The sequence below is a fragment of the Anopheles marshallii genome, chromosome 2 (genome assembly GCF_943734725.1).
Source record: "Anopheles marshallii chromosome 2, idAnoMarsDA_429_01, whole genome shotgun sequence".
In the NCBI taxonomy this organism is placed as follows: Eukaryota; Metazoa; Arthropoda; class Insecta; order Diptera; family Culicidae; genus Anopheles; species Anopheles marshallii.
Window position 1 is genome coordinate 49,349,273 of NC_071326.1, and position 16,847 is coordinate 49,366,119.

At 43.0% G+C, this 16,847-nt stretch overlaps 5 protein-coding genes across 5 annotated transcripts in view; 3 read left to right on the forward strand and 2 right to left on the reverse strand.

Annotated features, from left to right (window-relative positions):
- Window positions 1-1,938: 1,938 nt before the first annotated feature.
- LOC128718087 (protoporphyrinogen oxidase) lies at window positions 1,939-3,378 on the reverse strand. Its single transcript, XM_053811760.1, has one exon. The coding sequence runs from the start codon at window positions 3,376-3,378 to the stop codon at window positions 1,939-1,941; it is 1,440 nt and encodes a 479-aa protein (XP_053667735.1).
- An 839-nt stretch (window positions 3,379-4,217) lies between these two features.
- On the forward strand, window positions 4,218-6,668 carry LOC128709819 (set1/Ash2 histone methyltransferase complex subunit ASH2). The gene is made up of 5 exons (XM_053804838.1): window positions 4,218-4,288; window positions 4,373-4,860; window positions 5,501-5,890; window positions 5,962-6,500; window positions 6,564-6,668. The coding sequence occupies exons 1-5, from the start codon at window positions 4,218-4,220 to the stop codon at window positions 6,666-6,668; spliced, it is 1,593 nt and encodes a 530-aa protein (XP_053660813.1).
- Window positions 6,669-6,793: 125 nt separating this feature from the next.
- LOC128709825 (bolA-like protein DDB_G0274169) lies at window positions 6,794-7,273 on the reverse strand. Its single transcript, XM_053804843.1, has 2 exons — window positions 7,028-7,273; window positions 6,794-6,943 (listed from the first exon to the last, which is right to left on the reverse strand). Exons 1-2 carry the CDS (start codon window positions 7,271-7,273, stop codon window positions 6,794-6,796), a joined length of 396 nt encoding a protein of 131 aa, XP_053660818.1.
- A 559-nt stretch (window positions 7,274-7,832) lies between these two features.
- LOC128709826 (transcription elongation factor 1 homolog) lies at window positions 7,833-8,085 on the forward strand. The gene has a single exon (XM_053804844.1). It carries the CDS (start codon window positions 7,833-7,835, stop codon window positions 8,079-8,081), a length of 249 nt encoding a protein of 82 aa, XP_053660819.1. The 3' UTR covers window positions 8,082-8,085.
- A 5,779-nt stretch (window positions 8,086-13,864) lies between these two features.
- LOC128709814 (calcium-activated potassium channel slowpoke) overlaps window positions 13,865-16,847 on the forward strand; it is a 54,555-nt gene continuing 51,572 nt past the window's right edge. Inside the window, exon 1 of the mRNA XM_053804832.1 lies at window positions 13,865-13,945. Coding sequence (XP_053660807.1) covers window positions 13,880-13,945 — 66 coding nt within the window. The 5' untranslated portion in view covers window positions 13,865-13,879. The remainder of the gene's footprint in view (window positions 13,946-16,847) is intronic.

A 16,847-nucleotide genomic window follows, 5' to 3' on the forward strand; every position in this document is an offset into this window, starting at 1 on the left:
ACCGTTCTCGCTAGTATCTTGATATCATCAGCGTCGTTGTCGCTCTTGGTCCAGAATGACCTGGAAGGTACCAGTAATTGTCCGTAATATTATGATAAACCACGTGTTTATTTGTTTTAATTGTGACTGTTTTTTCCCAATCCCGAAAAGTTCCCCTTGTACTGCTCTTATGTACTTTTGCATTACTTTCGTTTTAATGAGATGAAGTGTAGTTCATTCATGATCCCTCGAATTGCTATCCTCCACTGTCCACAGTTATGGAAGAATGATAACGTTCGTACTTAAAAACAATCTCAATGAAATCCAAGTCCAAAGTAAAGATAATTGTTGCTGTTGGTAGTAATATCACGGAAGCGTGACGGCGTAAACGAAATAATCTGTCTTGTCCGCCCCTCCCACCCATCCATAGGGGCATGTAAATCTATTTTCACTTTCAATACCAGTGTTTACTTGCAGCGTTTTATATTTTTTTTTACGAAATACAACCACATACACACTTTTGCCTTTTCTTGTTACATTCAACCCTTGTCCCGCACCCTTGGTTCGTCCAGTCCTCTCGCGGCACATTACCAAATACGCATTGTTTCTCCGGTGTATCGAACAGTTTGCGGGACTGGATTGTACATAAGAAGCAATAGCTGTACTTGTGATCACTTGCGTCTGATCATCTGCGCCATCTTCGATGATGTTTTGCGGTGCATTCAAAACGGTAAGTGAAGTGCTGTTTGGATGCTACTTGAAGCTAATGGTGAGCAACCGAATCAAACAGCAAATCGATTAGTTCCAGCCGAGGGGTGCTATCGATCGAAACGATAAGCAACGTGTATAAAACCAAAAAAGATTGTACTCTTGCTTTCTATGTCTCAGACGCTTAAATGCATCTGAGCGTTACGGGATGTGGATGGTTGAAATGCGAAAAAAAGATGATCGAAATGACGACGAACATTAAAAAATGAAAACCAATAAATCGACATTGCTCGACGTCACTGTTCGTGCATCTTTTACCGGTAGAATCAACGCGTGGCGCACACGTTCACGTTCAAGTACGATTGTGCGATGCATGCCAAACTCGCCTAGTGGCAGTGATTTTTAACCAAACAGCAAACAACATGTGGCCACACTTCGGTTTCCGTTAGCGGGCCTAGTTAAGCCGTTAGGCCGTCCGGACCACAGCACAGCTGATGATGGGCATGACATGAATTTGTGATTCACATTTACTCACGTACCGGACATTTCACTTACTTTTTCTTTCAAACCACCGGCTTCGGATACCGGCGAAGCTATCCGTGTCAAGCGTTTCGAACCGATCGACTGCCAATGCGCTTCATATACCAACCGATTGCGCTATGATCGTTCGTCACGTCGTTTATCATAAACGCTAGCGAGCGGAGGTTTTCTTTCCATGCCCAAATTGTCCGCAAACCGTATGGAGCAAAACAGTGTTCGCTTTCTACCTACACAGCCCAAGCGTGCATATGGTGACGGTCATGGACCAGTTCTGTAGTAGCTGCCGTATGTCATGCCGGTTACAAATGTTGGTCACCTCCCCCGATCCGATGCGCAAATGAAAAGAAAATGTGTGATGTCGTTTATCACTTTCCTCGTGGGGCCATGTTTGGCCCGGTGCCGTATTCTGGTGCATACGGTTCCTGCTTAGGCTCTGTCTGTAGTCTAATTCAATGTGGGCCGTCATCAAAACAAGGAATGATCTATCAGTTAACCAACCGTCTTTAATAATTTTGACCAACGTAACTTAACCTTTAATTCCCTGTTACTAACTCGGTAACGAAATCGTTCGTTTTCTTTCGTCATAATCATTCCTTTGGATGATTTATGTGTTAAACATATTTATTTTTGTCAAGTTTAACGATTCTATAAACAGCGTGCACCCGAAACCATATGCCGTCGTATTACACAAATTATAGACGTACCGTTCTGTCAGTGTTGTATTTTCTCCACATTAGTCCGAGCCGATAGTATAACGTCATTCACCCCGACTCCATCGTATGAGGCACCACATAGCACGATCGGCAGTCGATGCTGTTCGATATAATCCCGTATCGCCTTCACCCGATCCTGATGACCGACGGTGTACTGAGGGATGCATTTGCGAAGCAAGTTTACCTTGTAGCTGTCCGGGGGTTGGTCAATGTGAAGTATCTTACTGACGTGTTTTAGGGCAACCTCGAGCAAATGCTCGTTCGAAGGGTTCTTGCCAAACCACTTCTCAAACCAAGCGCCACCCATCATCACTGTGAGGACCGTGTTGTCATCCATGTCGAAACAACAGCTATCGAAAATTACACCCAGGATGGGTAAATTCTCTATCGGAGGAACCAAAAATCCAAATCCATCCTGCTGCAATAAATCAGCCTTGCGGTACTGTAGATTAACTACACACACGTCTACGAACGGGATGCTGCTTAACGTGGAGGCCAGCTGAGAATGTTGCTTCTGCACGTGTTTTGCTAACTTATAGCTTGGAATACTGCTAACGAGATGTCGCAGCTGTTGCTCTTTACCATCGACCCGCAACATAACGCGGTCACGCTCAAAGGTTAACTCTTCGAATTTCGTACCCGTTACAATGGGTACACCTTTCGCGCGCAGATCTTCGGCCAACGTTTCCGGCAGAGTCTGCAGACCACCACGTATCGAGTAAATGCTCCAGTTTTCTGCCTTTGCACGCTGCGCCAAGCTTGACGCCGATGTAGGATTGGTGGTAACATTTTCACGTTGTTTTTGCTTGTTTCGGTTCTGTAGAGCCTCTTTCAGCAAACCTAGCAAAACACCACCATGTCGTTGTTCTCGCTCGAAAAGATCTTTCATTAGAAACTTGACGCTTATCTCTTTCGCATTACCGGCACAAATACCACACAGCATAGAACTGACCGCATAATCGGCAATTTCCTTGCCAAACCTTCGTTCTACGAAAGAGTACATGGATTCGTCGTTCAGCACCGTTTTGGAACGTCCCGCTGTAAGATCACGAAAGGCTGCAAAATACAGTGGCTTCGTGAATGGTGGTACCGTTTTCAACAGTCCGCCTAGTGAGTTGGGAAGCAGGTTGAGTTTTCCTTTGGCGTAAATCATGCGATTGCGAGCGGCAGTATGATTGGAGCTGATGGAATATACCTCATCGGCTAACCCGAGCTCCTCTATCAGCTGGAGGGTGTTGCTTGCTGCAGGCCCTTTGGGTCGAATTGTTCGTGGACCAGCCTCGAACACAAAACCATTATCCAAAAATCGATCTGACCGAATCCATCCACCGATACGATCCGTTGCTTCATATATCGTAAGAGGTAGAGTCGGTGTTTTCCTGAGCAGGTAGTGACCGGCCGCTAGTCCACTAATACCGGCACCGAGTATGGCAGTCATGTTGCTGTGTTAAAATGACTGTGGGAGCTGATTCTATTGTGTCTACGTCAGCATCGTTTTTGGTAGAGAGTACTATTATCTACAGCCAATTTCGATAATGCTAAGCGGTATGTTGAACAAAAACTGTAGAAGTGCACAGATGATAATGTTTGTTTACAAAAATTAATCAGCTGTCATATTCAAAAGTAGCTCCCAAATAGCAAAATATGTTGGAGCTTTAAATAGCAACGACTGCGGGAGAGTAATCAAAAGAAGCGAGTCAAATGGTTATGTTTAGTAATTAATACACTCTAACGCGTTTACGTGGGTTATGTTCTACAGGGTTATGTAGTTAAATGCATTGTCGTGTAATTTGCTAACAGCGCATAATCGAACAAATAGGAATGGTGCTTTTGAAGTGGTGTGATACAGGGGGCGAATTCTCACACGACACGGGTCAAATCGAACACTGCCAGATCTTTTACTCACATAAAGGTGATAAACAACACATAAAGGTGATAAATAAAATTGCACTTTGTACATATAAACATCTTGAAATAACTGCACATACATCATTCCCCTCTCGTACACTTATTTTCCGCCAGATGACGCCCGTATCGTTTGAAAAACTGTAGCTGTCATTGAGATTCGGTTTTGTAATTTGGGTGGTTGCATTAGGACGCGTGAAACAAACACCAAGCCGTATTTAATGGTGTATAGTTTAGAGTGTTTTAAATGTTCTATTTCATGAATGAAATACACAAACAAGTGCTGTACATGTGCTAAGAAACGAATCTATACTGATACAGGTACTTTAATTCGCATCGCTCCCAGCGTTGTTTTGGGCCAGTGGCTAAATAATGGACACAAATGAAATGAAAAGCGAACTGAAAAGGTCTCCCACAGGAGAAGAGAAATATAATTGTTACTGGTAAGTTTGGATTGCTTTTACAGCAGTGTAGTAAATTGGAAATGTGTTTTACTAACCAAGTCCTTTATGTTCCTTGGTTTTCAGCGGAAAGGAAAGAAATCTCAACATAGTGGAATTGCTGTGTGCTACTTGTAGTAGATGGTTTCACGAATCGTGCATCGGATTTCAACTGGGTCGGCTAGTTCCATTTATGATGAACTATGTGTTCGTATGCAAAAATTGCTCCATGACGGGATTGGAAAGTTTCCGCAAGGTGCAAGCTTCCATACCGCAAATGTGCATTACGGCACTAGCGAATTTGCAACAGACGGCCAGCAAGGAAGGAAAAGTGCGGCTTATGTTCAGCAAGGATAAGGACATTATTCCGTACATGGACCATTACTGGGAAGCAATGACTACCATGGCTCGAAGGTCGACCCAGTCCTGGTACGCTACCGTGCAAAGATCTCTCATTAAGGACATCAACACATTGTTTTCGTATGAGGAAAGCAACGAGCAAGGGCAAATGTATGGCTTAGCTAATACGGATCTTACACAGATTAAACCGACATACGACGAAGCTACCACACTTGGTAAGTGAATGATCTGTTTGAACAGTGAACGAAAAGTTGGTCACCAATAACCGGCCGGCATGGTTGGTTTTTGAGTTGTATTTTAAATGTGTTTTTTCTTCTATCGAATGAAAACTTTCAATGACCATAATAACCTTTTCTTCAGAGAAAAAAAAAACAAATTGAATAGTGTGTATAGAGTATAACTTTGTTAAACTTGTTGTTTGGTTAACTCGGTTCATCAGTCCTCAGCTATGCTACAATGAAAACTTAACTCCACAACACTGCTGAGGAGGAAATGAAGCAGTACTCGAGCCGTTAGATAGAGCGAGATGCTACAACAACAGACTAATGTCAGATGTGCCTTTTAGCTTGCAGTGTAAAAACCACGTTGAAGATAAGAGTATTTAAGGAAGGTGCACAATTTTAACACTAAACTCGCAACATGTAACGATACAGCGATTTCTATAGTGTTGTTTTCATTTACTATCGTGCCTCAATTGAAAAGTGTTGCTTAACTTCGCCTTGAAACATTTAGAATATTCATACGATCACCTCTCTTAACGTGCCTAGGCATGGAAGAAAGTATGCTAATTGGTATTGTTCATGGAAGGTGATCGCTTCCCAAAGTTTTATATGCGTTTGTTTGTTGTGTCTTTAGCTACTCAAAACTTCTCCAAGAGCCGACAGCAAAAACGAAAGTTACCCAACAATGAACAGAGCGGAGCGCTGGGAAAGAAAAGCAGGCTCGGTGCGGATGTTGGTGCACTGGTGAAACTACCGGCCCACGGATACCCGCTGGAACATCCATTCAACAAGGATGGGTATCGGTACATATTGGCCGAACCGGACCCACATGCACCATTCCGGCAAGAGTTTGACGAAAGTGCGGACTGGGCTGGTAAACCGATTCCTGGATGGCTGTATCGCGTTCTGTCACCGAACGCGGTGTTAATTGCGTTGCATGATCGTGCACCCCAACTAAAGGTTTCCGAGGATCGTCTGTCGATAACGGGCGAGAAGGGCTACTGTATGGCTCGGGCTTCACATTGTACGTAGTATATTTCATTACGTTCAGTTGGGCCAATATTAATTAGTCACTTTCGCACTCTACACTTACAGATGTGACAAAAGGATGCTGGTACTGGGAAGCTACTGTGGAGGAAATGCCCGATAGTTCTGCGTGTCGTTTGGGCTGGGGCCAAGAGTATGCCAATCTGCAGGCACCGCTCGGTTATGATAAATTTGGTTACTCGTGGCGCTCGCGCAAGGGTACCAAGTTTCACGAATCACACGGCAAACACTTCAGCGCCGGGTACACCGAGGGTGACACATTGGGCTTTCTTATAACATTACCTACCGAGAACCAGGCCAATCAAGCATCGAACACGTTCAAAGATCGACCGCTTGTGAAGTTCAAAAGCCATCTCTACTACGAAGACAAGGATCGTGTAAATGAAACGTTAAAATCGTTGAAAATTCAACCGGGCAGTAGGATTCACTTTTTCAAGAACGGTGTTTGCCAAGGGGAAGCATTTGCTGACATTTACAAAGGTGCATATTACCCAGCAATATCCTTGCACAAGAACGTCACTGTTAACGTCAATTTCGGACCCAACTTTAAACATCCAGAGGTGCTGAAGGAATTCAACGCACAAGCGGTAACGGTTTGGATTAAATGTAACATTCGAAGGTGATTTGTTTTAACAGTAACTCAATTTCAGATGCACGAGCGCGTGGAAGAAATGGTATGTGAACAAACGATGGCGGACATGATGTATTTTACGGAAAACGATGGAAAGCTTCGACTCGATACGTATAGCGTCTAGGGATGTTTGAACTAACAAAAAATAGAGATTCAAATGCTACAAACAACGAGTTTGTAACATTGCATACGAATGCTCTGTGTGGTATCAATGCGAGATTTATCTACAAATACGTCCGAACGCTTGATTTATTTCCCAAATCCTCCTTTACAATTAGGGCTAGGTTCAAGTTTGTATGCTTCATCCCATTGAAGAGGCGTTTTGGCCACTATCGATAGCGCATGAACAAACTCTCCAGCAAGCTGATTCTTCACTATCTCATTCACCAAGCGATGACGCTACAAAGAAATATACAGGAAGGTTGAACAGAATAATAGCTGACCATGCATGCCATCGATGCTATCTTCTTCTAATAGCTTTACCTTGATCAGTGGAAGACCCTCAAAATGTTGGGAAACCACTAGAACTTTAAAGTGTGTTTCGGAACCCTTGGGAACGTTATGCATGTAGGATTCATTGACGACGTCCAAATGTACAGGCGACAGTTCTTTCGTCAGTCCCGTACGGATGGCACTCTCAATAGGGGTTTGGTTTGTTGCCATTGTTATCACTTGAAATTGTGGTTTGCACATCAAACCGCACCATCCCCTGCGAAGTCCGGATAGCATGGAGAAGTGCTGTGTATGTTTTGTTATTGTTTAGGATTCGTATTACGCAAAGTGGTTCGATTTGGAAAAGCCTTGAGCAACCTTTGAAGCCCCTCGTTTAAATGTCAAATTTGACTGTTGCCAACCAGAAATAAAGCTACACGAGAACCAGAATATTAACTGAAACAATGAGAAATTAATGGAACTAATTGTTGCTTCTGAGTGCTTTGTGTGAAATGTTTTCTCGAAAAATGCTGGTATTGATTGCTTATTTTGTTAAAATTCAGCATAATCAACGGTTTGAAATTGACCAACCTGATCGAATGAGTGAAGTACCCGATCTATGCGCATAAGCAGGTTCGGCGTCAGCATTTGACAATCAAAAAAGCAAACAACAAATGCAATAACAATCTGGCGTTCTCCCGGGCTAATCGCAAGTGTAAACAAAGTTTGCCGGACTTTCGAGAGAAAAAGGTAAGCGCAAAATGAAGAAAATCATTACTCACAATCTCCGTCCAGCCTGCCACAAGTCATTTTATATGTCGAACGTGTGTTTTGCTTTCTCGCAGATCGACGAATAATGGGGCGTAGAAAATCGAAAAGGAAGCCGCCACCGAAGCGCAAGAACATTGAACCATTGGATCAACAATTTAACTGCCCATTCTGCAACCACGAAAAATCCTGTGAGGTAAAAATGGATAAGCCTAAAAATTCGGCTAAAATATTATGTCGCGTCTGTTTGGAGGAGTATCAAACGGCGATAAACTTCCTATCGGAACCGGTAGATGTGTACAACGATTGGGTGGACGCTTGCGAGACGGCAAACTAAGTACGCAAATCTAAATGATAAATTTGCAGAAATTTGCTCTTTGGTATGTAATAAGGAAGCTACTGTCTAATGTGTAACAAGAATAAATCAATTTGCTAAGGTATATAACATTAGGCTGGGTGGCTTTGTCGACGGGGTGGCACATGCGGTTCGATGTACAGCAATCGAGTAGCATGTACGCTGGCTATACGGATGACAGTTGCAGAAAGAAGTTTATTTTCCTCATAGTTAAAGTGTTGGAAAAGTAAATTTTGTTATTTTTCGATATGAACACTTCATGATCTAGAATTTAATGCACCACCGTGCAAAACAGCTACCTCGATTGATTAATGTTGCTACTGTGAGAACACTTCGTCAGAAATATACTTAATCAACCAAAGATCGAGTAAAGAATCAGCTACCGGATTACGTCGGCATGAGTATTAAATAGGAAAGTTTGTTTTATCGAAAATTACTCTTAACTACCCATAAAATAGTTATAATTACACTGTGTTCTCTTTAACAATGTTTATTTGAACAAATCTCCTCAACGCTTACAGCGCCATCTTCTGGGTTATCCACAGAACGTTGAGCAACAAAACGGAAAAATAAAAACCTTATCTTCCCTTTTTTGAAGCCCTTTATGCGCCTCGCTCTGGGTCCTTTTTAGTAAACTTAAAGAAACAGTAGTAGAATACCGGACCGCCCTCGTACGAATGAGTTGCTTTAGTAGCCATTATAATATTCACTTCATGTTCATGCGATGTACAAAATGCACCGTCAATGAAAAACTTATCCATATCAGTCAGGCTTTGGTGCCTGATTGGATCTCAGTCAATGGATAACGCTTGAGAAACGTTATGCCTTTCTTGTGTGTTGTTATGATCTCAGTCCTGATAGCGAATAAAAGGAAGAACTTATACTGAGCTTGTTTATTTTAAAGTTCAATGCTCTAGCAAAAAAAAAAATCTTTATTTCTTCGTTCGTTACTTTATAATGGCATCTGGCCCTATTTCCTGCATGACGTAAATTATTGCAAAAACATATTAATTGTTCTATTTTACACTATGCTAAAGTTATATTATAAAAGATTGCCCACAAATGCGCAACGTACGGTTTAACGTAAACGGAATAGATGGAAAGATATTTTGAATTTAGTTCACGGTGCTACGGGATCCCAGCCAACCCTGAGCTGGCGCAGCCGTAGTGTATCCGTAGTGCGGACGCATTCTCATTTTCACACGCTTTTTTGCCAAAAACCCATGCCGCGCCAAGCGCTCCGTTCGATCGAGCGAGGGATCCATACGTGCGAGAGAACAAATTTTCCATCAGAACTGTGCTAGATCTCGCCCGTGAAGGTAACGATTCGCTCGGCTAACCGCCTGCCATTCGGGGTGGTGTACTGCAGAAAAAATGGAGCAGCAATAGAAGGGCTGTGTGCTGTTGAACTGGTGTGTCTCTGTGTGTACGTGGATGTGCAGGAATTTTCAATCTATGCTTTTCCCGATTTGTATCCAGTTTTCTCATCGTTTCGCAGTGAAAAGTTGTGACGTACCACGAGGCCGATGTTTTGTGATAATTTTTGCCAGCAGGCAATCGGATTTTTAGCTTGAAAAATGCAAATTTGTGTGCTATCGATTCGATCGAACATTTGACCCCTCCTCTTTCTCGTGGCACCATTTATTACTGCTAGCTGGAAGGAAAATTTCCCATGTTGTAGAGTTTTTGCCATCAACGCGGGAGCGCTATGTGGCATTCCGTTCGCATATTTGTGACAGTGATGTAAAGAAGAAATCAATTATTTAATCTAGCAATTAAAAAAACTCTGCACCTACATACATGTGTGTCTATGTCTGTGTGTGTGTATGTGCGTGTGCGTGTATGTGCTTTGTCTAACTAGGATGTTCCATGATAAGCTTTTTGCACACTAGCGATTCAACAAATTTCAATGTGTGACTAGTGCGAAAAAAATGTTACGGGTCACCCTAGGAAAAAAATCGAGCCACAGACCATGTTTTTTTCATCTTCCGAAAAAAAAGGATCAACTTCGCCTCACAACCCATTCTTCCTTTTGCTCCTGAGTGAAAAGAATGAGCGAGAGGGATTGCGAGTAAGCGGTGCAGCGCCATGAAGTATTCGGAAGGGCGACTCAGCGCAGGGAAAACAAGGCGGAGAGAGGGGTAGGGGGAGGAGGGGGGGGGAGGTGGGCAGATGAGAAACGATCTATAAAAAGGTCGGGAGCGTGAGATACAAAGAGCGAGCAAAGCGAGAGAAAACGTGCTCGCGATGTGATGAAAGAATCGTGAGAACAGGGAGCAAATATTTATGAAACAAGCATGAAATATTGAGCATCGACCGGGATCAACATCACCCAACAGCGAGAGTCATGTTTGTTTTCCGTTCTTTTTCCATTTTCCCATCAGCTAGATAAGTGAGAGCCGCGGATACGGGAGAAATTATGTTGGTGGTTAGCGATATGTGAGCATCGATGCATTGCGTTCTCCACTGCGAAAGCACCACAGGTCGAGTTTGGTGGAGGCGCCAGGTCGTAGAAGTCGACGTGAATGTGCCGACTGTGAAGATATCGAGCGGGGTTTTTTTTTTGAAGAGTCATCTAAATAATGATACCCAGAGAGTCCGACAATAGGAAAAAAACGTGTCTAACGTGGGAGTGTGCGGTAAAGTCGTGCTCATTTCATAAGTTCTTCCGTGCTTAGGGATTCCTGCTCCGGATCTGTTTTGTGCGTGTTGTTTTTGGATGTGGCTGTGATGTGCTGTGTTTCTTGCCGCTCCATCAAAGGCAGCTGTATGAAAGAGAACCCAGCAGTGTGAATACGATAAGGATGGTGGACATTTTTTAAATCATCTTGGCCTGCTTGGCTACTGACGTATCAACTGCCTTCAAAGTTATTGCCCAGAAAAACGGTAAATAAAAGAAGTGGACGAAAAGGCGATTCAGATGACGTATCTGTAAGAAGCTTGTGGCTTGTGTAAAATTGCTGGAACTATAGATTCAATCCATTAGTGCTAGCGCAAGCCGTCTGTAATATGACGGAAGGTCGTTAACGAAAGCTCACCGCACGATACGAATTGTTGTTACATTGCCACGTATGCAGTTTTGTTCAATATTTGATTCGAATATAAGACTTATAACGTTAAAGCTGAAGTGAGTAGAAGGACAAACCTTGTAATGGTTCCGATGAGTCACTACGCTCTTGGGACTTAAGCAACACTCTTCAGAAATGGTATAGTGCTGATTCTTCACAATGGATCAAATGGATAGCAATGAACAAAAGGCAGTGAGAGCGTCGAAAGTTTGTTTCAAAGAGCATAGGCTTCAAGAGAGAAAATGTGAAAAAAAGGACCATCTGACAGCTTGCGAAATGGTTCTAAATCTATTGTGTAAGCAGTGCCAGTCCAAAGCAGCTGGCTTGAAAGACAACAATAGACACGAATTAACGTTGGTTCGTTTAGGTCACTTGATATGCGTGATTGTAAAAAAGATCATGCGTCAACAAGTTTTCGAAAACCTTGCCTGTAAAAAGCCAGTATTTTATGCTCCCATGTTACATATTGCTGATGTAATTGGATGTAATAAGAGCATGAGAGAGCGAGCTTGAGAATATACAGGCGCGATGCGTGACAAAGTAAAACCGGACCTAGCGGAAGGACACAAAAGGAACGCTCGAATCGCGCGGTTCGCACGGTAAAGGTGCATGGAATGATGGTGTGCCTGGTGAGCAGAGGAGGTGATTTTTTTGGTTTTGTTTTAATTAAGTGCTCAGCGGGAGGGGAGCAAATAGTCTGTTCCGCATGCTTCGGGTAAATCATCTCACGAGAATTGCGCCAGCCGCCCAGCGTGATGCCCGTTGATGGGCAACCCGTAATTGCAATGAAACTCGTCAGACTTTCTTTCTTCCGTCCTAAATTACAGCCCGGGACACTACGGCAAAGTGTACGCAGCTCTCCCCACATAAAAGATGGCGCGGAGTGAAATTTTTAACAGTTCTCACTAACTGATTCACACTCTTTCTCTCCTTGCCGCTCTCTATCGCGCATATCTGCTTCCTGTGTGCTTTCGGTCGTACTCACCATACGAAGGCTGCGTTCTGCTGCTCATAATTTTGCTGATTGCTCTCTCCTCTTTTACTATGTGCACCGCGTTGCTTGAACCCCATTATTTGTCGCTATCTGGTGTAGCGGAAGTGCTCCTTACTTTTAATTTTTCTGTGCCATCCTGTCGTAACGCTGGGCTCGGAGAGTTTCCGTTTTTTGGTTTTATTATATAACCTGTATTTCAGGTGTTTGAGTGTTTTGTTTTATGAGTAGCGCACGAAATAACTGACATTGCTGCTGCCTACGGTGGTTCCGTGCTTGAATGTGCCTGTGTGTGGAAGGAAATGAACATCGATCGCAGTAGGCCTTGTTGATTATGTTGCAACTGTGGTGTTAATTTTATAGTGGTTGTGTAGCTTCACAGCGATTGTAGGAAAGTTTGGTAGAAACATAAAACATTGCACGCTATAATAACCAAACTGTATGTTGATAAAAGAATATTCTTTCTTCGGTAGATATGAAACACAAACGCCAGTGCTAGTGAGAGTGGAACAGTGAAAAACATAATTCATTGAAGGCGGGCGGCAGTGGGTGTTGAGTGGTAACACATTTCGAGGACGTAGTTCTTCATCAAAGATTGTTCGGAAAAAAGGGAGTAAATACACGATAATTGCATCCCGTGACGAAAAACGAACCGTGAACGAACATTCGAGGGCTTGAAAAGCACCATCTCATTTTTCCTTGGCATCGTCGCAGTAGCCGTGTGTGCGTGTACCGAAGAAAAATAAATGTGAAAAATGAGTGAGATTTTGTAAGATTCCAACGCAGTGTGCAATGTGGCCCATGCCTACAATCTTCCGCCCTACAGTACACTATATCCATTTCATCTTCTCTTAGCTCTCACCCAATCGCCTGAGTAAGTGTGTGCAACTATCCTGCGCTATCTCTAGTAGGCGACCCGCTTGTGGTGCTACATTCCGTTCATTCGCTCGCTCACGTCGTGACCTAATTCTAATAGAAAAAAAAGGCAAAGACCGGAAGCAGTGTAGGAAAAAAAGTCTCGGTGTTGTGGCCACATGCTCGTGCAGAGCACGCTCGTGTGTTGGTGTGAAAGCGTCGGCCGGAAGTAGCAGGAGAAGGAAAGTGTGGAAAAAGTAAGAAAGGAAGTGTGTACTCATTCGCAAAATTTGATTCCCAGTTTCAACCGTCTCCTGCTGAGAAGTATTACTTGTTTCGGAGCATTTAACTTCATCGTGAGCTACCGTCAGTGTTTGCGCTCGTTTGTGGTGGTGTAGTGCGGCGTGTAGCGCAGGTCGTTAACTGACAACCGTTCAACTGGCGTCACTTGATTGTTTTCACTCCGATCGTTCGTCCGATCGCCTCGTCAGCTCCGTGAGGCACGACGTCATGTCCAATGACTACAGCTAGAAAGTTGACAACTAGTGTGCAGCGGTGTGCGTTCTCGATCCCCCATCAGGCTTACCAGCGGGATCGAGGGGATGTCGGGCTGTGACGAGGAGCAATCAGTACTGACCACGGAGCTACCACCGACCGATCTTGATGATTGTCTCCGAGTACGAAAATGGTGGTGCTTTCTCCTGTCCAGCATTTTCACTTTCCTGGCCGGCCTGCTGGCCGTGCTACTATGGCGCGCCTTCGCCTTCCTGTGCTGTCGGAAGGAGCCCGAGCTGGCTCCGAACGATCCGAAGCAGAAGGAACAGAAAGCGTCCCGTCAAGGCAAGCAGGACTTCGAGGGGACGTTTATGACCGAAGCAAAGGATTGGGCCGGAGAGCTGATCTCGGGACAGACGACTACGGGACGAATCTTGGTAAGCAGATTTCCTTTTTATATGCAACAATATACGAACAAAAAGCTTTTAAGGAGCTATGTAACAAACTATTTTAATTTTATTATGGCGGCTTTTTACTGTATTATCAGCCGGCATATGGGCTGAACAGGGCTGAACAATTTTCTCAGGGCATTTTCTCCTTGTCTGTTGTTTTATCTCGGGTATGAAAGAAATTATTAGCAGAAATTAGAAGGGATTATTAACCACTCTTGGCTTATTAGGGGCTTGAGTTTACTAAACTTGAATAAACTGAACTAGTTGCCAAATTTCATCGAAACTAGCTGTGCTTAAGATTTATGATATCTAGATCAGCAAATGCAAATATACTACAAGCAAATTTATGGTTGGCACACTTATTGATATTTATCAAAAGGTTGTTAAAATATGTTGATTGTTGATCATGACATTTCAAGTAACAATCGTTTTCATAGTGTCAAATAATAATCGTTTACAAACGTACAAAAGTATTCAAAGTATTGATACCAGATATACCCTGTTGTCTCGTCTTGTAATGTTTGTGCGGCCAAGGTACATGGCTTTAAGCCAAGGAGTATGAGCAGTTAAACCTTCAACCATAAGTTTTACTATTCTCTAGAAAACTACGATAACTACAATGGAAATCAAATTGCAGATTCCAATATTGCTTTAGTTTTTTTTACAGGTATTTTTTAAACTTTGTTTTGGTAACCGGAAGAAAATTCATCAAACTGCAAAGACTTCAAAACAAGGCGAGCTATTTTAGATTCTTGTTGGTAAACTTCTTCGGCTAATATGATAGAAGTTTTATAGTGGATGTGCGTAAGACAAAGGACAACGTACCAAACAACGATTTTTATAAACAAGTTAGTGAAAGGACGTTTTCACTCATACCTGACACAGAGGGCGGTTAGAGGAAGGAACATACATAACTATCCTAAACGGCGAGTAAACTCTCCAAGAGGACCAAACTATAAGCCAGCAGGAGCCAGAAACTCTTTGATTCACAAAGGAATCCAGTGGTGTAACAGTTTGCCGTAAGAAGTGGTCGATGTGAGTAAGGGTAGCGCACTTCTCCAGAGGTCCCTTGTAGTACACATGGGGGTCCCCTCTAGCATGGGGGCATGGTTTAAGCGACGCTTTTCGGGCCCTTTTCTGCCATATTTCATACAGTTTTCCCTACTAAACAGCAGTTTTCGGGGTCCTCCACACGGCGAAACCCTAGGCGCCCACCGTTAGATCCATTACTGACGGGACCTCTTGTGAGCTCGGGGCCCCTCGCGGCCGCTCAGTCCGCTTACCGTTAAACCCGCCACTGGAAATGCCTTGAGGAATTTGTACTATACGCAGTCAATATATGGCTGAAAACATGGCTAACAGTCGTTATAATTTTAATAAAAAATAATACAACATAATACAACAATGAACTTTTTTCTGGAGATGTTTTTAGTTAGTGTCTTTAGAAAAAGAACGCATCGAAGTAGGGTGGGGAATCCCAGAGATATTCGGATATAGTGAGTGAAGAAGAACCATGTCTAACCTTTATGTCAAATATTTGGTCAAACATCTATTCGTTTTTTAGTTGAAATATTTTAATATCAATATGTAATTCAATCCAATGTAGGGGTTAGCGGTGAGACCTCATCATCATTAGTGCGATAGCGGCACGTTGTATATCTCTTAATGTTATCCATTTAATATAAAACTTGACCAATGGATATTAATACGAGCACCCCTGAGTTGCTGTTCGGGTTCCCGGTACCTGCTAGATTTAATATGGTGACGCAAAGTATATCTTAATTTAGACTATGGCACTGTCGTGCATGAATAAGTTCTAGAACATTGATTTGATCATTTCTAGCATACCCGTGTGTACAAATTTTAAATCATAAATCATAATTGAAGAGTGAATGCAATTCTATCCAAACACTCGATAGAATTGGATTGGCGAATGTACCGTGTATCTTTAGCAAAGGAACGCGCAACGATGTAGAGGAGGAAAGCCAGAGAAATCTAATTAAGCATGAGATTGATTTATTGAACATCTAATTGCGGCCTTCGAGCGAAAGGAAGGTAGTTGGCAGAAGCGGAGGAAAATGTTGTTTTATCGAGCCAGTGCCAGGTGAACCGGTCAATATTCCTGTGTTCAAGCGGGCCTTCCTGCAGAACAGTTCATTGACAGGGCATGCTGCAAGCGAACAGTGCTTTACATAACCTTATCCTGGCCTTGCAGTAATTTGAACGCTTTGCATAAACTTACACGAAACATTTTTAACATATGAGTCGCGACCTTTGAAAGGCGCGGGGTGTACGACATTATTCGAAGCGCCGTCTAGTGTTTTAATTTCAGAAGCTATTTTTAAACTGAGGTTTAATGTTTGTCGCGACAGCTACCGACATTCGCTGTAACGGAGATAAAGTATTAAACTTAAGCTTATTTATGCAAGCAATAGAAAGGAGAAAGTATAGTGCTGGAAAACTATCGCCACTATGTGGTAAATCTTTCAGTGTACCATGCGTTGAACGATTATTGTTTGAATGTGATTTGCATTTTGTACTGAATGTCTGTTCCGTGCTAACCTAATATCCCAAAACATTTACACGAACGAGTACCCGTTCCACTCTTGCGTTCGCAGAAGTGGTGGTTGTGTATTCTAACAATTTTGCGTTATAACGCTTAGCAATAAGCTAAGAAAACAATACAAATACGTTTGAAAGCATAGCCCGTCAGCAGGAAAAGAAGTGGGCGAGCGCATGTTCCATTTAGGTCACGATTTGACGCTCTTCTTTCTTCGCCCGGGTTTGTACTGTACCTGCCAACTTTATACGGCTAGCAACATCTAAAGCCTCCTCCGTAAATGCTGTCTATTTTTAAGCCCTACGGTACACCGTTGCTTTTGCTTTG